Below are 24,583 nucleotides of genomic sequence, written 5' to 3'. Positions count from 1 at the left end.
ATATCCCTGACTCTACCATTACCATCAAGCCAGGGATCAACCCTGGTTCAATGAAGAGCATAGGAAGGCATACGAGGCACAGCATCGGGCATTTCTAAAAATGAGGTGCCAACCTTATGAAGGTACAACACAGGACAACTTGCATGCTAAACGACAGAAGCAGTGTGCTCTAAACAAAGCTGAGCGATCACACAGCAAACTGATAGGCCAGATTTCTGCCATCTTGTCACATCCAGTCATGAATGGTGGTAGACAATTAGAACTAACTGGAAGAGGAGACTCCACAAATATCCCCATCCACAACGAAGTGGAAGCCCAACACATCAGTGCAAAAGACAAGGCTGAAGCTTTTGCAGCAATCTTCAGCCAGAAATGCCAAGTGGATGATCAATCTTAGCCTCCTCTTCAGATCTCCAACATCACAAGATGCCAGGTTTCAGTCAATTCAATTCACTCCACTTGATATCAAGGAGTGGCTAAAAGCACTAGACACTGCAAAGACGATACACCCTGACAATATTCCAATAAGAGTACTGAAGACTTGTGCTCCAGAACTAGTTGCACCCCTAGCCAAGCTGTTCCAGTACAGCTTCAACACTGACAATGTGGAAAATTTCCCAGGCATATCCCACCCACAAAAAGGACAAATCCAATCCAGCCAATTACTAACCCATCAGTTTACTCTTAAACCGTGGAAAAGTGATGGAAAATGTGACTGACAATCTTATCAAGTGGCATTTAACTCATCAATAACCTGCTCACCAATGCTCAGTTTGAGTTCCATATGGTTACACAGCCTCGGTCCAAACATGAACAAAATAGCTGAATTCCAGAGATGAAATGGGAGTGATTGCTCTTAATTTTGATGCAACACTTGACCAAGTGTGACACATAGGAAGGAGTCTGAGCAAATTGAAGTTAATGGGAATCCTAACAGACATTTCTCCTGGTTACAGTCAGAGGCTGGGAATTTCACAGGCAGCAACTCATCATCTGACTCCCCAAAGTCTGTCCACCATCTACAAGTCAGGAGTGTGATGGAATACTCTCCACTTCCCTGGATGAGTGCAGCTCCAACAACTCTCAAGAAACTCAAGACTATTCAAGACAAAGCAGCCCACATTATTGGCACACCATCCACCAGCCTCAACAGTTACTCCCTCCACCATTGATACACAGTGGAAGCAAGATGTTCTGCAACAACTCACCAAGGCTCTTTCAACAGCACCTTCCAGGCCTCTGACCTCTGCCACTTAGAAGGGCAAGGGCAGCAGATAACTGGGAACACCACAAGTTCCCCTTACACCACACACCATCCTGATTTGGAACTATATCAGCATTCCTTCACTGTCGCTGGGTCAAAATCCTGGAATACTCTTCCTAACAGTGCTGTGGATGTTCAACACATAAACTGCAACAGTTCAAGAAGACAGCTCACCACTTCTTTCTCAAGGGCAATTAGAGATCAGCAATAAATGCTGGGCTTGCGTGCATCAGCCATATTTTTCATAGGAAGTTCCACTGGAAAACTCTTCTCAGACACTGAAAGTTTGAAAGAAGGTTGTGTGGATACCAGGAGCTCAGTGAGAGAGTGGCATCAACAGGAGTCAGTTAGGAGCTCCTGATCTTAAACAGTTGGAACGATCAGGAACTAGTACCAATCCCAGTTCCTGAGATTGTTTTGGTTGTTTTGCAGGATGTGCTGAGGAATTGGTATGCCAGGCTGCCCAGTATAGTGGAGAATGCTGATGCATTGGTCAGGAACACAGAGGAATGTGCTCAAGCTTTTATCAAAGGTAAGCAATGCTGCATGAGAAGCACCAGCTGCCATCTACACTATCTCAGATGCTCCCAGTGGAAAAGGCAGCACTTTGTGTAGCACGAGCAGAAAGTTCCCAGTAAGATTCTGGATAAAGCCACTTCCCATAGTGATACTAAGTTACACAAGTCTGGATGTCCCTGGTTTAATCTCTGACCTGGACTGCATTAGTTTCAGCCTCTTGCTTGAGTGAGTATCTCTGCAGTGAGTTACTTGCCTCCTGACTCAGAATCATAGAATCCCTACTGTGCAGAAGAGGCTATTTGGCCCATCGAGTCTGCACCAGTGTTCTGACAAAGTATCTTACCCAGGCCCTATCCCCGTAACCCACACATTTACCATGGCTAACCCATCTAACCTGCACGACTTGGGACATTAAAGGGCAATTTAGCATGGCCAATCCTAATTTGCACATCTTTGGACTGTGGGAGGAAACTGGAGCACCCGCAGGGAGAATGTGCAGACTCCACACAAACAGTCATCCAAGGCTGGAATTGAACCTGGGCCCCTGGCTCTGTGAGGCAGCAGTGCTAACCATTGTGCCACCAGGCTGCCCAAAAGCTTATCCATCTTCTATGACGCTCAATACAGGAGTGTAATGAAATACTCTCCACTTGCCTGGATAAGTGCAGCTCCAGCAACACAAGATGCCCAACACCATCCAGGACAAAGCACCCCTTCCACAAACACGTGGCAACAGTGTGTTCTCTGGTTCTCAGTTAAATTTCTGGACTTAATAGAACTCCTGGGGAATTCCACAGTATACCTTTCTCCAATCTAAAAAAAAACTGGTCACTGCTAAACTTATCCCTCATTTAGCATTCAATCTGCTCCTAAAAAGTAGAGTGCTAAACAAAAATCAATTTCCCATACAAAACCAAGAAATACAGTGGGTTACGTTCCTGACCTGTAATATTTACATTAAGAACCTATTGGCTACCTTGATTCCAATTAGCCCAAAAATCCACTAACTCACTGTTAATGACTTACTAACCCTAACTTTAATACCCACTCACTAATTCCTGCTCACTGCCCATCACGCTCCCTGTCCTGACCCCTTCGTTGATTCTCTCTTGTCTCCCCTCTCCTGAGCCCTCACAGCATGAGGAGAGAGGAGCAGTAGAAAGGCAGCCACGTTACGAGCTTGACTGATGATCTTAAATTGTTTGTTAGTGTAGCTATTGATGCCCTCAAGATTGTCCAGCAAGTGCTGCTCAATCATGGAATCTCATCGAACAGTCGATATTTTGTTTGGGGTTTTTCAACCATGGGCTGTGACAGGGTGGGGTGAGGGAATCAGTAAACAGGGTGGATTGAGTCAGGCGAGGCAGCAAGCAAGAGGGGGTGGGAGGGTCAAGAGACGATTGGGGAATGAGATGCAGGAGGGAGTGAGCAAGATGGCTGGAGGATGGTGAGTGGGCTGGAGTGAAGAAGAAAGGAATTGCAAAGGGGCTGAGAGGTGGAAGCAGCGAGTTGGGAGGGAGGGAACAAAGTGAAGAGAGGGACAGCAAGTGAGAGAGAATAAGAGTCTAGAGAGGGAAGTAACAAGTAAGGGGGGTAAAGAGAGGGAAGGAGTGAGGATTTAAGTTGAAGGAAGCAGTGAGGGGGGGCAGTAGAGTGAGAGTTTGTGAGAGGGAAGCAGCGAGTGAGAAGGTCGGAAGGGGGTGGCAAGCTGGAAGAAACAAGGGATTCAGGAGAGGGACAACTGGAGGGAAAGTGGGCGAGGAAGTCGGAAGAGGGGCGGATAGCAGGAAAGAGTGAGGTAGTAGGGAGAGATGCAAATAGAGGGAACGAGCAAGGGAGTTGGGAGAGGGGCGGCTAATGGAGGGAGTGGGATGGTGACTGGGAAGGAATGAGAGATTCAGAAAAGAGGAAGCAAGTGGGGGGAAGTTAGCGAGGCAGCGAGGGGAATGACATGCGAGAGAGTGAGTGAGGCAGTGAGGGGAATGACGTGCGAGAGAGTGAGTGAGGCAGTGAGAGGAATGATGTGCGAGAGGGAGGGAGTGAGGGGAATGACGTGCGAGAGAGTGAGTGAGGCAGTGAGGGGAATGACGTGCGAGAGGGAGGGAGTGAGGGGAATGACGTGCGAGAGGGAGTGAGTGAGGCAGCGATGGGGAGGCGAGCATGAGGACCAAAGAGAGCAGGAGAGTCAACAAGAGACGCAGTGATGTGTTTTTAAAGAACTTACTGAGCAGTGCAGTTATAGCGCCTGACTTGGTGCATGTGCAGTAACCATGCTTAAACATAAATGGGGACAATGTTATTCGGGTAAGTTCCATTATTTACTGCACTAAACAAAACACACTTAGAACATGCTAAAACAGGATTGTCTGAACATGCTGTTTCCTGTCACTCAGCAAACTTTGTATCCATGCTACTGTTACTGCTTTTATTTCATGGGCTTTAATTTTGCTGACAAGTCTGTTATGTGGCACTTTATCTACCGCCTTTTGGAAGTCCACGTACACCACATTAATCTCCTCTGTCACCTTATCAGAAAACTCAAGCAAGTTAGTTAAACACTACTTCTTTATATAAATCCTCACTGGTTTTCTTTAATTAACTCACATTAATCCAAGTGACAGTTAATTTTGCCCCAGATTATTGTTGCTAAAAGCTTTCCCATCACCAAAGCTAAACAGACTGGTCTCTAAATCGCTGGGCTTATCTCCTACACCCTTGTTGAGAAAAGGTATACCTTTGAAAGTCTCCAGTTCTCTGGCACCACCCCTGTATCTAAGTAAGATTGGAAGATTATGGCCATTCCTTCCACAGTTTCCACTCTTCCATCCTCAGTATCCACTGAATGCATCGTATCCGGTCCCGAATACTTACCAACAGTCAGCAGCCTGTCTAATGCCTGTATCAATTTGTAGCCTATCCTGTCTCTCAACTACCTCCTCTTTCACTATGACTTTGGCAGAACCTTCCTTGGTAAGAGTAGATATAAAGTATTAATTTAGTCCCTCAGCTGTACCCTCTGGCTCCATGTGTAAATTCCCTCTTTGCTCCCTAATTTGCTCCATCTCTCCTTCACTACCATTTTACTATTTGCATGCCTGTCAAAGGGGAAGAGAAATATGTATCTTAAAGTGGATAATCTGTACATTTGACAGGGGACCTCTCTTGGATCGGTCAGTGTCTGAACACCTACTGGCAGCAGAAGAAGTACATGGCTCCTGGATGTGAGCCATCTGCCGTTCGACAGATAATGGTGGTCCTACATCCCCACGTACACGGGCAGAGCTTGGCTGGGGCGGGCGGTGGTGGCTTTCTTTACCTCCTGACCAAGAAACCACGACAGAAGGAGGCAATCGAGAGGATACTGAGAGCGAGCGAGGTAGGACAGTCAGCTATCTCTGAGACCCTCCCACAGTGCATCGTTACTGTACCTGTTTCCCACAAAGCTCCAATCACAAACTACTTCAATTCTTTGAGAATTCAGTCACACATTATGTTATCATTATTGTGAGGGGAATTGAGTACAAAGATGGGAAAGTTATGCTTCTGCAATACAGGACATTGGTGAGACCTGGAAATAGTATACAATATTGGTCTCCTTATTTAAGGAAAGATATAAACGTGTTAGAAACAGTTCAGAGAAGGTTTACTAGACTAATATCTGGAATGGGCGGGTTGTCTTATGAAGGATGGTTGGAGAGGTTAGGTTTGTATCCACTGGAGTTTATAAGAGTAAGAGGTGACCTGATCAAAATCTTTAAGTTCCTGAGAGGTATTGACAGAGTGGAGGTGGAAAGGATGTTTCCTCTTGTGGGAGAATCGAGAACCAATTTTAAAAATAAGGGTCACTTATTTAAGAAAGAGATAAGAAATTTTCTCTCTGGGGGTCGTGAGTTTCTGGAACTCTTCCTTAGAAGGCAGCAGAAGCATTATCTTTGAATATTTTTAGGGCAAAGCCAGATAGATTATTGATAAACCACGGAGTGACGGGTTATTGGGAGTCAGCAAGAATGTGAGATTGAGGTTACAATCAGATCAACCATGATCTTATTGACTGGCAAAGCAGGCTCAAGGGGCTGAGTGGCCGCCTTCTGCTCCTAATTCATTTGTTCATATATATTCCTAACACTATGATACTGGGATTCAGAGTGCAGGAATTTTGAAGTGACTGCTTACAGAAGAGTGATCTAAACCCAATCCTCACATACTTCAAGGAGGATGATTGCAGATATTGTGAGATATAAGAGAGAGGATGAACTTGATCGTGGCCAATGATGCAAAATGGATTCAAGCAAATCAGAGCCTGTTTTACTTTCCAGCCATATTTTTCATTGAACACATGCCAATTTCACCCCAAGGTGACCAGCATTGAAAATGCCATTGTTAAAGATGTGTCTACTCTGTTGCTTAATAATTTTCTTTTAAATGTGTAGGTTTTTCCCCTCTCCCCTGTGACATCCCATACCCAAGTCAGGCCGGAACAGTGCTAAATCAGTCTGCCTCAATAATGAGAGTTGGTGGCAGACCTGTCACTGCAGGAAAGTCAGAATTTTCCCACGTGGCTCCTGATATAAAGAAGAAAAGACAGTAAGGAGAATAAAGAAAGTGATAGGCAGAGAAATCAAGTGCCAAAGTCAGATAAGGTCTGAATAAAAAATAGTAGGAAAGGGAAAAGAAATGTTAAAAGTGCTCACCTTAAGGTTTTATACCTGAATGCTCAGAGCATTCGAAACAAAATGGATGAATTAGTTACACAGAAAGATGTAAAGGGGTATGATACAGTTGGCATTACGGAGACGTGGCTCCAAGTTGACCAAGGATGGGAACTAAACATTGAGCGCTATTCAGTGTTTAGGAAGGACAGACAAAAGAAAAGGTGGTGGAGTTCCATTGTTGATCAAAGGTGATATTGATACGATATTGAGGAAAGATATTAGCATAGATGATGTGGAATCTGTATGGGTCGAGTTAAGAAACAACAAGGGGCAAAAAAACATTGGTGCGGGTGGTATACAGACCACCAAACTGTGGTGGTAATGTTGGGAAAAGCATTAGACAGGAAATCAAAGATGTATGTGTTAAAGGAACATCTGTGATTATAGATGACTTTAATCTGTATATAGATTGGGAGAGCATGGGATGGTTTCCTGGAGCAATACGTTGAACCAACAAAGGAACAGGCCATCTTGGACTGGGTGTTGTGCAATGAAAAAGGATTAATTGGCAATTTAGTTGTGAGAGAACCGTTGGAGACGAGTGACCATAATATGGTAGAATTCTTTGTCAAGGTGAATAGTGATGTAGTTGATTCTGAGACCAGGATCCTGAATCTAAGTAAAGGTAACTATGATGGTGTGAGGCATAAATTGGCCATGATGAACTGGGAAACATTATTGAAAGGAAAGACCAGTGGACAGGCAATGGCAGGCATTTGAAGAACGAATAGATGAACTCCAGAAATTGTTTATTCCTGTATGGCGCAAGAGTGGTAAAGGAATTATGGCCAAACCATGGCTTATAAGGGAAATTAGAAATAGTATCAGATTCAAAGAAGAAGCATTCATATTGGCAAAAAAAGCAATAGGCCTGAGGATTGGGAGCACTTTAAAATTCAGCAAAGGAGAACCAAGAGATTGACTAAGAAGGGAAAAATAGAGTATGAAAGTGAGCTAGTGGGGAACATAAAAACTAAAAGTTCCTATAGATATGCAAACAGAAAAAGATTGACAAAGGTAGGCTCCTTACAGTCAGAAATGGGAGAGTTCATAACAGGGAATAAAGAAATGACCGAGGATTTAAAGTCGTATTTTGCTTCAGTCTTCACAAGGGAAGACATGAATAATGTACCAGAAGTGCTGAGAATCACAAGTTTTAGTGAGGAGCTGAAGGAAATCAACATTAGTAGAGAAATTGTTTTGGGGAAATTGGAATGGGATTGAAGGTGGATAATCTCCAGGTCCTGTTAATCTTCATCCCAGAATACTTAAGGAAGTGGCCCTGGAAATAGTAAATCTATTGGTGGCTATTTTCCAAAATTCGTTGCACTTTGGACTGGTTCCTAAAGATTGGAGGGTAGCTAATGTCCACCCACTATTCAAAAAGGGAGTTCGAGAGAAAACAGGGAACTATAAACCAGTGAGCCTAAAGTCGGTGCTGGGAAAGTTGCTAGAGCCCATTATCAAGGATTTCATAACTCAGTATTTGGAAGTGTTATAATGAGACAAAGTCCAAAAGGGAAATCATGCTTGACAAATCTGTTGGAATTCTTTGAGGATGTAACTAGTAGAGTTGACCGAAGAGAAGCAGTGAATGTGGTTTATTTAGACTTTGAGAAGGCTTTCGACAAGGTCTCTCAGAACAGACTAATATATAAAGTTAAAGCATGTGGGATTGCAGATAATGTTTTGAGATGGATAGAAAGCTGGTTAGCAGATAGGAAGCAAAAGGTTGACATAAATGGGTATTTTTTCCTGATTGGTACTCAGTGACTAGTGGGGTTCCGCAGGGATCTGTGCCAGGACACCAACTGTTCATATTATATATTAATGATTTGGAAGAGGGAACTGAATGTATTATCTCCAAATTTGCAGATGATACAAAGTTGGGTGGGAGGATGAGCTGTGAGGAGGATGCAGAGATGCTTCAGCGTGATTTGGACAGGCTGAGTGTGTGGGCATATGCTTGGCAGATGCATTATAATATGGATAAATGTGAGGTTATCCATTTTGAGAGCAATAATGATAGTGATTGGAGGCAGGAGTGCTGGTGAGAGATTGATTGAATTATTTATTTATTTAATTAGTCAGTTAGTGTGTGTGTTTTTTTTGGCCTTTACTTTTGTAGTAGTATTTTTCTTAAGTTTAAAGTGAAAACCGGAAGTGGGCTGCTAAGGAGTCTGGGAAGGGTTTTTTTAAGCGCGCGAAGTATAAAAGGTAGGCTGCAGTATACAGCGGGCAGCGTCGGGAGCGGGCAGTGGAGTGCGTGGGAAGCAGAGTGTGAGCTATAAGGGCTTTGGCTCACAGGGCTTAGGCAGATAGGGCGAGCAGGGGTGAGTTTAATTCATTTTTGCTGTTTCTACCTGGTACTGGCAAGGTATCTAGAGGGGATGGGTGTGCAGGCAGTGCTATGTTCCTCTTGCACTATGTTTGAGGTGAGGGACGCCGTCAGTGTCCCTGCTGATTACACCTGTGGGAAGTGCACCCATCTGCAGCTCCTCCAAAACCATGTTAGGGAACTGGAGCTGGAGTTGGATGAACTTAGGATCATTAGGGACGCAGAGGTGGCCATAGACAGAAGCTTTAGGGATACAGTTACTCCGAGGAATGAAAACAGATGGGTGACGGTGAGAGGGGCTGGGAGGAAGCAGTCCGTGCAGGGATCCCCTGTGGTCGTTCCCCTTAGCAACAAGTATTCCGCTTTGGATATGGTTGAGGGGGACGACATACCAGTGGTGAGCCGCAGTGAGAGGATCTCCAGCACTGTGTCCGTCTCTGTGGCTCGGGAGGGTAAGGGGCAGAGCGGGAGGGCAATAGTTATTGGGGACTCGTTAGTTAGAGGGATAGATAGGAGGTTCTGTGGCAGCAAAGGAGACTCACGGATGGTATGTTGCCTACAGGATGCCAAGGTACATGACGTCTCGGACCGTGTTTTCCGGATTCTTAAGGGAGAGGGGAAACAGTCACAAGTCGTGGTACACATTGGTACCAACGACATAGGTAAGAGAAGGGACGGGGATTTAAAACAGGAATTTTGGGAGCTGGGCTGGAAGCTGAGAGCCAAGACGAAACATGTGGTCATCTCTGGTACGTTGCCGGTGCCACGTGATAGCGAGTTGAGGAACAGGGAGAGAGTGCAGTTAAACATGTGGTTGCAGGGATGGTGTAGGAGGGAGAGTTTCAGATACGTGGATAATTGGAACACATTCTGGGGAAGGTGGGACCTGTACAAACAGGACGGGGTGCACCTGAACCAGAGGGGCACCAATATCCTGGGAGGGAAATTTGATACGGCTCTTCAGGGGGGTTTAAACTAATTTGTCAGGGGAGTGGGAAAAGGAGTTGTAGTCCAGAAGTCAGTGAGGGTGGTGAGGTATTGGGGAAGGTATCAGGGTCAAGGGTGGGTACCGGTAGACAGGAAGGTGGGTTGAAGTGTGTCTACTTCAATGCAAGGAGCATCCGGAACAAGGTAGATGAACTTGGGGCGTGGATTGGTACTTGGGACTACGATGTTGTGGCCATTACGGAGACGTGGGTAGAACAAGGACAGGAATGGTTGTTGGACGTTCCAGGGTATAGATGTTTCAGTAAGTGTAGGGAAGCTGGTAAAAGAGGTGGAGGAGTAGCATTGTTAATCAAGGATAGTTTAACGGCTGCGGAGAGGCACTTCGAGGGGGATCTGCACACTGAGGTAATATGGGCTGAGGTTAGGAATAGGAAAGGAGCGGTCACGTTGTTAGGAGTTTACTATAGGCCCCCAAATAGTAATAGAGATGTGGAGGAAGAAATTGCTAAGCAGATTATGGATATGTGTGGGGGTCACAGGGTAGTTGTCATGGGGGACTTTAACTTTCCAAATATTGATTGGAACCTTTGTAGGTCAAATACTTCGGATGGGGCAGTTTTTGTGCAGTGTGTGCAGGAGGGTTTCCTTAAACAATATGTGGATAGGCCAACAAGAGGTGAGGCCACATTGGATTTGGTACTGGGAAATGAACCAGGCCAAGTGTTAGATTTGGTTGTGGGATAGCACTTTGGAGATAGTGACCACAATTCGGTGTCTTTTGTTATTGCAATGGAGAGGGATAGGGCCATACGGCAGGGCAAGGTTTACAATTGGGGGAGAGGGAATTATGATGCGATTAGGCAAGAATTAGGGGGCATAAGATGGGAACAGAAACTGTTAGGGAAAGGCACTAATGAAAGGTGGAACTTTTTCAAGGAACAAATACTGGGTGTCCTTGATAGGTATGTCCCTGTCAGGCAGGGAGGAAATGGCCAAGTGAGGGAACCATGGTTCACAAAAGAGGTGGAATGTCTTGTGAAAAGGAAGAGGGAAGCTTATGTAGGGATGAGGAAACAAGGTTCAGATGGCTCGATTGAGGGTTACAAGTTAGCAAGGAACGAGCTGAAAAAGCGGCTCAGGAGAGCTAGGAGGGGACATGAGAGGTCCTTGGTGGGTCGGATCAAGGAAAACCCCAAGGCTTTTTACTCTTATGTGAGGAATAAAAGAATGACCAGGGTGAGGTTAGGGCCGGTCAAGGACAGTAGTGGGGAACTTGTGTATGGAGTCAGTAGAGATAGGCGAGGTGATGAATGAATACTTTTCTTCAGTGTTCACCAAGGAGAGGGGCCATGTTTTTGAGGAAGAGAAGGTGTTACAGGCTAATAGGCTGGAGGAAATGGATGTTCGGAGGGAGGATGTCCTGGCAGTTTTGAATAAACTGAAGGTCGATAAGTCCCCTGGGCCTGATGAAATATATCCTAGGATTCTTTGGGAGGCAAGGGATGAGATTGCAGAGCCTTTGGCTTTGATCTTTGGGTCCTCACTGTCCACGGGGATGGTGCCAGAGGACTGGAGAGTGGCGAATGTTGTTCCTCTGTTTAAGAACGGGAATAGAAATGACCCTGATAATTATAGACCGGTTAGTCTTACTTCGGTGGTTGGTAAATTGATGGAAAAGGTCCTTAGGGATGGGATTTACGACCATTTAGAAAGATGCGGATTAATCCGGGATAGTCAGCACGGATTCGTGAAGGGCAAGTCGTGCCTCACAAATTTGATAGAATTTTTTGAGGAGGTAACTAAGTGTGTTGATGAAGGTAGGGCAGTTGATGTCATATACATGGATTTTAGTAAGGCGTTTGATAAGGTCCCCCATGATCGGCTTATGATGAAGGTGAGGAGGTGTGGGATTGAGGGAAAATTGGCCGATTGGATAGGTAACTGGCTGTCTGATCGAAGACAGAGGGTGGTGATGGATGGAAAATTTTCGGATTGGAGGCAGGTTGCTAGCGGAGTGCCACAGGGATCAGTGCTTGGTCCTCTGCTCTTTGTGATTTTTATTAATGACTTAGAGGGGGCTGAAGGGTGGATCAGTAAATTTACTGATGACACCAAGATTGGAGGAGTAGTGGATGAGGTGGAGGGCTGTTGTAGGCTGCAAAGAGACATAGATAGGATGCAAAGCTGGGCTGAAAAATGGCAAATGGAGTTTAACCCTGATAAATGTGAGGTGATTCATTTTGGTAGGACTAATTTAAATGTGGATTACAGGGTCAAAGATAGGGTTCTGAAGACTGTGGAGGAACAGAGAGATCGTGGGGTCCATATCCACAGATCTCTAAAGGTTGCCACTCAAGTGGATAGAGCTGTGAAGAAGGCCTGTAGTGTGTTAGCTTTTATTAACAGGGGGTTGGAGTTTAAGAGCCGTGGGGTTATGCTGCAACTGTACAGGACCTTGGTGAGACCACATTTGGAATATTGTGTGCAGTTCTGGTCACCTCACTATAAGAAGGATGTGGAAGTGCTGGAAAGAGTGCAGAGGAGATTTACCAGGATGCTGCCTGGTTTGGAGGGTAGGTCTTATGAGGAAAGGTTTAGGGAGCTAGGGCTGTTCTCTCTGGAGCGGAGGAGGCTGAGGGGAGACATAATAGAGGTTTATAAAATGATGAAGGGGATAGATAGAGTGAACGTTCAAAGACTATTTCCTCGGGTGGATGGAGCTATTACAAGGGGGCATAACTATAGGGTTCGTGGTGGGAGATATAGGAAGGATATCAGAGGTAGGTTCTTTACGCAGAGAGTGGTTGGGGTGTGGAATGGACTGCCTGCAGTGATACTGGAGTCAGACACTTTAGGAACATTTAAGCGGTTATTGGATAGGCACATGGAGCACACCAGGATGATAGGGAGTGGGATAGCTTGATTTTGGTTTCAGATAAAGCTCGGCACAACATCGTGGGCCGAAGGGCCTGTTCTGTGCTGTACTGTTCTATGTTCTATAATAATAGGAAGACAGATTATTACTTGAATGAGAGAGGTGGATACACAGCTAGACCTTGATGTCCTTGGGCATCAGTCGCTGAAAGCTTGCAGGTACAGCAGGCAGTAAAGAAGGCAAATGGTATGTTGGCTTTCATAGCGAGAGGATTTGGGTGTAGGGATAGGGATGTTTTGCTGCAATTGTGTAGGGCATTGGTAAGGCCACAGCTGCAGTATTGAGTGCAGTTTTGGTGTCTTTATCTGAGGAACGATGTCCTTGATATAGAGGGAGAATAGCAAAGGTGTACCAGACTGATTCCTGGGATGGCAGGTCTGTCACATGAGGAGAGACAAGGTCAGTTGGAATTATATTCACTGGAGTTTAGAAGAGTGAGTGAGTGAAACTTATAAAATTCTGACAGGGTAGATTCAGAAAGAATGTTCCCAATAGTGGGGGAGTGCAGAATCAGAGGTCATAGTTTGAGGATAACAGGTAAACCTTTTAGAACTGAGGTGAGGAGAAATTTCTTCATCCAGAGAGTGGCGAATGTGTGGAATTCACTACCACAGAATGTAGTTGAGGCCAAAACATTGTCTGATTTCAAGAATAAATTAGATATGGCTCTTGGGGCTAAAGGAATCAAGGGATATGGGGGAGAAGGGGGATCAGGATATTGAATTTGATGATCAGCCATGATCAAAATGAATGGAGGAGCAGGCTCAAAGGACGGAATGGCCGACTCCTGCTTCTAGTTTGTATGATAACTGGCCGACCACTAGCAAGCTTGTTCATGTCATGTTCTAGTAAACCTTTGCAGTTACAATTAATTAAACTCCAGCAGTACCCCTGTGCACACCAGGATTCTATAGACCCTTGGCCTTTACCTAATCTGCAGCTTTGATAAGGTGGGTCTGTCCCTAGAGAGAGTCTGGATCCACCTCCCAAACAAACACTCTATCCATGAAGGTTTCTCTGTAACTTGGTTTGTTGAATGCCTGGTGTGTGGACAATTTCTGTTCATACAGATCCCCAACTGTCCAAACAAAGGAAGGTTTTTGTTTCTCTTTGTCGTCTCTCCTGACAGCACTAGCCCTGGCTGGGGATAGCTCAGTAAAAAGTTTAACAACACCAGGTTAAAGTCCAACAGGTTTATTTGGTAGCAAAAGCCACACAAGCTTTCGGAGCTGCAAGCCCCTTCTTCAGGTGAGTGGGAATTCTGTTCACAAACAGAGCATATAAAGACACAAACTCAATTTACATGAATAATGGTTGGAATGCGAATACTTACAACTAATCAAGTCTTTAAGATACAAACAATGTGAGTGGAGAGAGCATCAAGACAGGCTAAAAAGATGTGTATTGTCTCCAGACAAGACAGCCAGTGAAACTCTGTGGGGGTTACAAATAGTGTGCCATGAACCCAATATCCCGGTTGAGGCCGTCCTCGTGTGTGCGGAACGGCCTCAACCGGGATATTGGGTTCATGGCACACTATTTGTAACCCCCACAGAGTTTCACTGGCTGTCTTGTCTGGAGACAATACACATCTTTTTAGCCTGTCTTGATGCTCTCTCCACTCACATTGTTTGTATCTTAAAGACTTGATTAGTTGTAAGTATTCGCATTCCAACCATTATTCATGTAAATTGAGTTTGTGTCTTTATATGCTCTGTTTGTGAACAGAATTCCCACTCACCTGAAGAAGGGGCTAAGAGCTCCGAAAGCTTGTGTGGCTTTTGCTACCAAATAAACCTGTTAGACTTTAACCTGGTGTTGTTAAACTTCTTACTGTGTTTACCCCAGTCCAACGCCGGCATCTCCACATCATGGAGATAGCTCCCCAGGTGTAAACAACCCTCTAGCACCTTGTCTAAGACATACACACACGAATCCAAAGGATGCAAGTTGGCAGGCTCCTCAAATGTGAGTGGCATCACAGTTGAGCCTGAGCTTGACCTCAACTGACCATTCAGAAATGTTGCACTTTCTAATACTGGATAGCGGCAAGAACAGGATCCTGGTCAGCTTTTCCTCTTCCCTAATTTCTCTGTCGCTATCCTGGCCAGACCACGTAGTACAGTGTGGGATAGTCTGCGTTGTGTGGCTCAGTAACACATCAGGTGATGCCTTTACCCACTGAACTATTGAGATAATCCATAATACCCTCTGAACCTTTTACAGTCTCACAATCACAGAATCTTCATAGTACAGAAAGAGGCCATGTGGCCCATCAAATCTGCACTAGCTTTCTGAATGAGAGTTCTACCCAGTCCCATTCCCTTTCCTTATCCCTGGAACCTTGCACATTCTTCTCAGATAGCAATCCAATTCCCTTTTGATTACCTTGATCGAACCTGTCTCTCCACCACACTGTCAAGACGTTCGTTCCAGATTCCAAACATCTTCTGGATGAAAACAATTCCTCACACCACTTCTACTCCTTTTGCCCATTACTTTAATTCTGTTCTCTAGTTTTTAACGTTCTCCTGAGTGAGAACAGTTTCTCACTAATTACCCTGTCAATACCCCTTAGGATCATGAATACCTTCATCTCGTCTTCTTTCAGCCTACTTTTCTCCAAGGAAAGCAGTTCCAAGCTCTCCAATCTATCCTTACAGCTACAGTTATTTATCCCTGGAATTATTCTTGTGGATTTCCTCTGTGATCTCTGTAATGCCTTCATATCCTCCCTCAAATATGGCACACAGAACTGGATGCACAGCTCCAGATGAGGCTTAACTAGTCTCTTTTACAAGTGCAACATGACCTCCTTATTCTTGTACTCCCCTATTAGTAAAACCTAGGATACCATATGCTTTATTAACTGCTGTCTAAACCTGCCCTGCCACCTTCAATGGGACAATATGTGTGTTCTTCAGAACTGACCCCCCCTTCAGTCTTATTCAACTTGAAACTCTATTTTTCTTACCACAGATGCTTCCAGACCTGCTGAGTATTTCCAGCACTTTGTTTTCAATCCCCCAAAAAGCTGTTGAGGCTGGAAGTCAATTGAAAATTTCACAACCAAGACTCATAGAATCATAGAATTCCTACAGTGCAGCAAGAGGCCATTCGGTCCATCGAGTCTGCACTGACTTTCTGAGACAGCATCTTGCCCAGGTACACCCTCCTCCCCCCCCCCCCCCCATCCCCCTAAACCTGCCAATCCCCCTAACCTACACTAAAGGGCAATTTATCGTGGCCAATCCACCTCATTTGCACATTTTTGGACTGTGGGAGGAAACCCACGCAGACACAGAGAGAATATGCAAACTCCATACAGGAAGAGATTGTTTTTTTGTTTTTAGTCAGAGAATTAAGGGTCACGGAACTAAGATGTAGATAAGATATAGATTGAACATGACGTCATTGAATGATGGAGCAGACTTGAAGGCTGAATGGCCTCCTCATGATCCAAAGTCATGGGCATTGCCTGCAAAGCATAGAGCTGGAAGGTAGGTGCAGAGGGAGCATCTCCCATGTAGTTAATAGAAAAGGTAATTTTCCATCTTTTACGAGATTTCTTGACCCTCAGACACTGGGCCTGTTTTGTTATTTGGAGATACCTCTCATTCCCAGTGAGGTCTGCTCCTCACCCTTTCATACTGAGTGCTTTGAATGGTTGCCCAGAAATTTCTAAAATAAACATAAATACAAAAATAACCAGTGTTTCTCCACTTCCTCCTGTCCTCCAGCCAACTGTCATTAAGGCTAAGAAGGTTCTCAATAAATCTTTGTCATTGGCAATAGAAATACCAGATTGTGTGTCAAGTTTCTTATCTCCTGGCTCTCTGCAGGGAGCTAGCTATTACTCTGGTGTTGCTAAGGTGAGGGCAAGATTAGAACGAATCTGAATTCTGTTCTTCTTACAGGGTTTGGGGAACTTCAGTGTCCATGAGGTGGAAGTAGATGAGACTGGAATCACTGTGTCTCTCAGTGAAACAGAGGGAGAGTGAATCCTGCAAGGATTATTCAACACGCCAGCTCCTGCCTGATGGAATAACATTTGAGTTAAACAAGAATCATGAACAAACCTTGGACTATTACAGATGAATCAGAAAAATCACTGGATATAATAACATTTAAGAGAATTTCAAATCATTGGAGGTATTGTTAACTTTTGTGAAGTCAAGAGAATCAAAATCATTCCAATATACACTACAGACATCGAATAGCATTGGCATCGAAACAATAATTTCCCCGAGAACTTGGGTGATACTGCAACTGGCAGAATGATGTCTGAGTACTGATTCATACTCCAGGATTAGGTTACTGCATTTAGTGGCACTTTGAGATATTTTTAATCAGTTGTTTTTCTTTGGAAGGGTTTGGGAAATGAGACCTTTTTCATTACTATTGTTCATTCTCAGTTTCTGGGCATCTCTGGCAGGACCAGCATGAATTGCCCACTCCTTGTTGCCCTAGTCAGGTATAACATTGTGGTTTGTTTCAATGGAAGTGAAGAGTCACCCACATTGAGGTGGGACTGGAATCGCATCCTTCATGCAAAAAATAGATAATCTGTTAACCTTCAAATTAGCGTGTGTGGGAGCCTGCTGTGTGCAAATAGGCTGCTGTGTTTCCTACATTACACTCCAAAGGTACTTCATTGGCTGTAAAATGCTTTGAGATACCTGGTGATCATGCTATATAAATGCAAGGTTTTTCTTATTCTTTCATTAGCTATTATGAAGGGCACTGGGATTGGTATTGTAGAAAAGCCAGTGCAAACACAATGGATCAAGTAGCCGACTCCTATTGTTCTGTGGGATTGATGATTCTCTGCTAAGACTGTGATAACTGGATAATTAAAATGACCAAATTAAGTGGTTTGATCACCTATTGACTGAAGATTTATCTTGATAGTAAGCTGGTACTGTTAGCAGATATGATGCCAGCCCTCTCGCTGCCTAAACAATAATTTAAAAGTACCTTTTTTAGTAATACAAAAGCTTGTTCTTTTTTAGGAAAATCTACAAGTTCTTCCCAGTAACACAGAATCCACACGGAATCTCAGTACAGCACTCGTTGCAATGATACTCATCTTCAATGTTATAACATCAATAACTTTGCAACAAGATAAAATCCACATTGTGTTAATGATGTCAATCTCACATCAACTAATAATGAACCAAATTTCACAGAGTTGAACAGTTGACAACACGGCCCGCCTGATTTATTGACCATATCACAATGATTGTTGATCCTGCACCATATTATTTAGTTTTGGAGTTTAGATTTGAGATTGATGGTTAGTAGTTTGTATGAGATGGAGACATGAGGGTGGTGTGTGTCCTCTTTTTAATCCTCAATTCACGGGTTTTTGAAAGTTGGTGCTTTTGCTTCACTGAGGCCTGCCATTCTGCTTAGCACATTGTTTCTATTCCATCTTGTCAATAGTGTTTTTTGATACTGTGAAAGGGTTAAGGTATTGAGGTTGATTCTGGTCCCCATCATATTATGAATAAACCAAGATTCGGGTTTGAAATGTATTCTCTCAGTCTTTTGTAGAATTCTTCCATGGGATATAACTGTCATTGGCAAGACCATCATTTGTTTTCCATCCCTAATTGCCCTCGAGAAGATGATGATAAACCTCCTTTTTAAACCTTTGCAGTCCATGACAGGTAGGTACACCCACAATGCTGTTAGAGAGTTCCAGGATTTTGACCCAGCCACATTGATGATATAGCAATATAGTTACAAGTCAGGATATGCTGAGGCGTGGGTACTCAGAAGGATGGCCAGAGCCTGAGAAAAGAGGTTCAGGAATTGGATAAGGCAAAAGCAAATAAAACCAGGAAAATTAATTCACTTTAGGACAGGCCCAAACTCTGACCCAGTTTCGCATTACAAAGGGGGAGACCGAGGCAGAAGGGTTAATTATAGAGGCTTCCTGACCCCATACACTCCTCCCACAGCGAGAGGGGGAGCCTAGGCATCTACCATAGGAGGTGCTACAATTGTGGCCAAGCAGGCCACTATGTCAGAGAGTATCCCACCAGCACTCGCAGGAGCAGGGACCAGAACAGAGACCCTGGACCATGCTACTAGAGGGACCGGCGAGACAAGCCATGGTAGCTCCAGTAGGAGACCAGGAATTTCTATACAACCAGGTGGACACAAATCCCAGGATGTGACGATGTCAGGCCTCACCAAGGTGGGTGTGTAGCACCAAATGGGATAGTGAACAGTGACCCTTGGTAGGAGAGCTAGGAAGCACCCTGTCGAGTTCTTATGGGACAAGGAGAGGCTCCCGCACTATCCTAAACACATCCAGAGACATCAACAACATGGTGCACTGGAAAGAAGATTATTTTAAGTGGATTCACAGGACACTTACAGGAAGGATCAGAGTCTGATCCATTAACGTTCAGGTTAGGGGACCTAGTATGCCACCATCGAACTATACTAGTAGACCTCCACCCAGAAGCAGAGCACATGCTGGGCTCTGACTTTATGCATAAATGCAGCCTGTCCTTTGATCTGGCAAACTGCTGCATTTGGCAGATGGCCAAGGCAGATGAGGCCCCAATAGAAGTTTCCATGAGGAAGTATACAGGCAGGGTTTGCACTGAGAAAGAATTGTGGATAAAGCCCACAAAAATGATTGACAATCCGGGAGCATGGGGAATCCTTGAGAAGCATACGTAAGCATTCCAGTTGATTCCCCTAAGTAAACAGCGCCAGTACAAATTTGCATTCACTTTTCAGAGTCAGCAATACACTTGGACCTCTTACCCCAAAGTTTCCCCAATTCCCCGTCTATATTCCATCAGTGATTGGCTGAAGGGCTGGGAGGGTTTTCACGGCCCAACTGCCTAATTCAATACATCGCTGACTTCCTGCTTCAAACAAACACCAGAGGGGAACATCTGAAATTATTGAAGCAACTATTGATCCTTTTCACCTCATTAGGGTTTTAAAAGTGAATCCCAAAAAGGCACAAATCATGAAATCCCAGGTCTCATACTTGGGAACTGATGTCACCCAGGGAAAACATGAGATTGAGAGGAAATGCATCGACAGTCGATAGTCCCCTACCCAAAGATGTGAGCTTGTTGCATATCTTTCTGGGCTTGGTGGGATATTGCCAAAACCATATTGACCAAAACCTCTTCACTATCAGATCTATCAGCTAGATTTTAAAGGAGGAGAAGTGAATTTTAGGAAGAGAATGCCAGAGCCTAAGGCCCTGACAACTGATGGTGACTGCCACTGGTGGAATGATTAAAATGGAGGATATGCAAGAGGCCAGAACTAGAGGAATATGGAATTCTCGAAGGATTATAGAGCTGGAAGCAGTTAGAGATTGGAAGGAACATCGGCATGGACAATTTTAAAAGTTGCTGATGGGTTTGGAGCTAATGTAGGTCAGTGAGATGATGATGGATGGAATTTGGTACGAGATAAGATTGGAAGCTGGACAATAGTCAATCCTAGAGGTACTAAGGCATCGCTGAGTGTTTCAGTCAGAGGCAGAGACAGGCAATATAAGAGAGGTGGAAGTCAGCAGTCTTGATAATGGTGTGAATACAAAGTCAGCAGCTCATATCAGAAGCAGATAGGATGCCACAGTTGTAAACAGTCTGTATCAGCCTCAAACAATTAGGAATATTTCATGGTGACAACACAGAAGGAGACAATTCAGCCTGAAATCTGTACCAGTTCTCTGCAAGAGCCACTTGGCTAGCCCAGACCAACTGCACTGTGAAGACAATTTCTGTTCAAATAATTGTCCAATCCACTTTGGAAGTCATGATTGAATCTGTCTCCACCACACTGTCAGACAGTACATTCCAGATCCTGACTACACACTGCATAAAAAGTTTTTTCTCATGACCCCTTTGGTTCTTTTGCCATACAACTCAAATCTGATTCTCAACCCCTCCATCAATGGGAACAGTTTCTACTCTGTTTAGGTCCCTCAAAAATATGAACACCCTCTATCAAATCTTCTCTAAGAAAATCCCTTTTCTGCACCATCTCAAATGCTTTCACATCCTTTCTAATGTTCAGAACCCAGGTTTAGACTCCCTACTCTAGTTGAGACTAATTTAAAAAGGTTCACTATAACATCCTTGCTTTTGTATTATATGCCTCTATTTATAAAGCCAAAGATCCCCTAAGCCTTACTTTCTAACCTATCTTGTCACATTCAGTGATTTGTGTACAAATATCTCCAGATCTCTCGGTTCTTGCATCACCTTTAGAATTGTATCTTTTATCCCTGCATTCTTCCCATCAATATGTATCACTTCACACTTCCCTGTATTCAATTTCATGTCCACCTCTTCTATTGTCAATGTTCTGTTATGATCCTTGGCCAGACCAGGAGATCCACAACATTTTTGCTTAAAGTAAATAAAGATTGAGATTCAAGACAACTGCGTTTGGAATAAAGCTACAAGATTCCATGGGTTTTGAACAAACAAAAAAAACTTTACTGTATAAATTCAGAAAGATAAAATAATCTACAATATGTATCCTAACATTCAGGGTAAGTATAAGATACAAGTGAATTAGATGATGAACTGTAGTTGATTACACAATATAAAATAAATGACAGGTTCAACCAAGACCGTGTCCATGGATTTTTCAAGAACCCACTCAGACATCAGTAAATACTAAACTGAACAATCATGTTGAAACTCTGTCTCGTGAGAGATTCCAAGCTTCTCCTTCGAAGATCTCTCCTTGGAATTTTCTCTAATAGTGGCTGCGGCTTGGATGGCCTTAATAATGACCCACCTCAGTGTTTTAATGTCGCTTTCTGAGATTTCTTCTCCCTACCTTCATCACTAGCTTACAAGATTATAGCCACGCCAAGCTGAATACCATTGCTTCAAATGTGTACCTTTGCCCCACAGTCATCTTTACTTAAAGGTTGCTCCCCGCAGCCCTTTCTTTAACTTAACTGGGACCTTTTTCTGTCCCATTTTGTTGTTGTCGCATCTACTTGGCAGAATGCCTCGAGAAGAATTGTTCACCGAGCCTTGAACTGATCTTGAGACCTACAAAACACTCCCAAAGGGTCCTACCCTTGTCACTAGCTGGGAACCAATATAAAAGGCATTGAAACATCCTGTATCTTAAATGTCACAAACTCCACAGACTGCCCATTTCGTACACAGGACCCACAACAATGAATTTCACAATACCTTCCCCCTTGGAAGAAAGTAAGTTTCACTACAATTCCTTTACAAGAAATACTTATCATGACAAGGTCCCTCATCAAAGTTACAATACAAAAGGAGAGCTGATGGTGTAGGGGTAATATATTAGCATGGATAGTGAATTGGTGAGGTAACAGGAAACAGAGTAACGATCAATGGATCAATTTCAGGTTGACAAGATGTAACTAGTGGAGTGCCACAAGGATCAGCGCTAGGAACTCAACAATTTACAGTCTATATTAATGATTTGGATGTAGGGACTAAATCATGCTAAAGCACAATTAGTGCTAAATTTGCTGATGACATGAAGATTAGGAGGAAAGTAAGTTATGAAGAGAACATAAGGAGGCTGCATGGGTTATTGATGGGTTAAGCGAGTGCGCAAATTTGGCAGAGGTCGTGTAATGGGGGAAATGTGAACTTGTCTACTTTGGCAGGAAAAATGGAGAGAAATTGCAGAACTATATGATCAAAAAGGGGTCTGTCAGTCCTGTATATAAATCACAAAAAGTTAGGATGATTTATCAATTTTAAATACCGCCAGTCTAATATCCCCTGAAATTGAACTGGTCATGCCTTAAATGGGACAATTTTCCAACCCAAAAATACTTACACCCTTAACCCTCACCATGCACAAACTGTAAATTGGCAGGAGTCCTTAATGTTTCTTAATCTCTTTAAAGAAATTAAGGCAGTGCTAGAAGCAAATAACACACATCCTAACATAAATCAATGCAAAGCCCAGCAGGAAAGAAGAATGGATGAGAATGAGGTGGAAGGAAGAAAGAGTAGAAAATAATAAAGTAGTAGTAAGGAAAGAAAGATGGTTTGGATGATGGCATCTGGAATCACATTAATTTTACAAGTGTTAAAATGGGTTGTATTGGAAAGCCCTGGTATCTCCTTAACCAGCCAGAAGGATCATCAAAGAACTGAGGAAGATGCAAATTAGAGTGGGTGAATTTAATGTCAAATCAAATCAAGAGAGGTGACCTGATAGAGGTGTATAAGATGTTGAGAGGTATTGATAGAGTGGATTCTCAAAGGCTTTTACCCAGGGCTGGAATGGTTGCCAGAAGAGGTCACAGGTTTAGGATGCTAGGGAGTAGGTACAGAGGAGATGTTAGGGGTAAGTTTTTCACTCAGAGGGTGGTGGGTGTGTGGAATCGGCTGCCAGTAGTGGTGGTGGAGGCGGATTCGATTGGATCTTTTAAGAGACTTTTGGATAAGTTCATGGAAGTTAGTAAGATAGAGGGTTATACGCAAGCCTGGTAGGTCGGGACATGTTCGGCGCAACTTGTGGGCCGAAGGGCCTGTTTGTGCTGTAGCTTTTCTATGTTCCAAGTACAAAAAGAGAAATAAAGATTAAGAGCGAGAAAAAGGAATAACTCCACACTTTAATCATTAATTTTCAGTCCCAGAGGGGTTGACTGAAATAATTAATGTTCATCATTAAAAGGATACTTAAGATTCAAATGACTTGACAACTTTCCATTGCAAGTTTACTTTATATCTACCATAAAAGTACAGGAACTTCACACTGCTCAATGCATTTCATTATGGTGCCAGAAAGCAAAATGCTATTCGCAATAAGTTAACTGAAAAACAGAGCATTTCTGACAGCAACTAATCAGTTTAGATAGTCAACTGCTCATCTGGCCTCACCTGAAGTTCTTGTTAAATCTGCAATTCACCACATCAAAATTCTGACACCACATTTTGATTCAACCGTTCAGGTCGATGACAACTTAATAAAAGGTCATCAACCTGAAATATTAACTCTGTTCCTCGCGCCACAGATATTTCCCAACCAGTTAAGTGTTTTCAGCATTTTCTGTTCTTATTCTAATTGATGCTGAGATGCTTTATATTTGTGCCTGCAAAAATTTAAACTGTCATGTAGTATATATCCAAATACTTTAGGCACTGCTCAACGCATAACATTGCAATAATGTGATCACAGATAATGTTAAATTAAGTAATGTTAGTTGATGCATGTGTGTTGGAATTAATCTGTAATGTCTGTGACATGTAGAAGTTAATTACAACTCACACCATGTCGCACAGCAGTGATTTGATTTCCTGGTATAATAAGTGGTGGTAGCAGAGTGGTGATGTCACTGGATTTAGTAATCCAGAGGTCCAGGCTCATGTTCTGGGGAGAAGGGTTCAAATCTCATTGCAGCAGCTGATGGGATTTAAATTCAATTAATAAATAAATGCCATGAAACCATTATTGATTGTCATGTAAACCTACCCATCTGGTTCACTAATGCTCTCTAGGGAAGCAAATTGGCCATCCATACCTGGTCTGGCCTACATGTGACTCTTATATTCCGTCTGAAATGGCCTAGCAATTGGGGATGGGCAACAAATGTTGTCTTTGTCAGTGACATCCACATCCCATGAAAGAATAAAAATATAATTTTGATTTGGTTGTGTGCCAACCGTGGCTCAGTGGATAGAACTCTTGCCTCAGTGTCAGAAGGTTAAGAGATACTCCAGAGACTAAAGCACAAAAATCAAGGATGACATTACAGTGCAGTACAGAAGGAATGCAGCACTGTCAGGAATGCTACTATTCAGAGGAAATGTAAAACAACATTCTCTGTCTCCTGGCCGATATATACCCCTCAACCAACACCT

The 24,583-nt window shown here is 43.5% G+C and overlaps 1 protein-coding gene across 2 annotated transcripts in view; it reads left to right on the top strand.

Annotated features, from left to right (window-relative positions):
• Window positions 1-18,246, top strand: part of fcsk (fucose kinase) — a 376,256-nt gene extending 358,010 nt beyond the window's left edge. For both annotated transcript variants that reach the window (XM_078211155.1, XM_078211156.1), the window contains 3 exons: window positions 1,697-1,796; window positions 4,936-5,159; window positions 16,634-18,246. In XM_078211155.1, coding sequence (XP_078067281.1) covers window positions 1,697-1,796; window positions 4,936-5,159; window positions 16,634-16,717 — 408 coding nt within the window. In that variant the 3' untranslated portion in view covers window positions 16,718-18,246. The remainder of the gene's footprint in view (window positions 1-1,696; window positions 1,797-4,935; window positions 5,160-16,633) is intronic.
• Window positions 18,247-24,583: the final 6,337 nt, after the last annotated feature.

Source organism: Mustelus asterias, chromosome 4 (genome assembly GCF_964213995.1).
Source record: "Mustelus asterias chromosome 4, sMusAst1.hap1.1, whole genome shotgun sequence".
Classification (NCBI taxonomy): domain Eukaryota; kingdom Metazoa; phylum Chordata; class Chondrichthyes; order Carcharhiniformes; family Triakidae; genus Mustelus; species Mustelus asterias.
The sequence above is the reverse complement of the archived record's forward strand: the minus strand, read 5'-3'. Positions and strand labels throughout refer to the sequence as shown.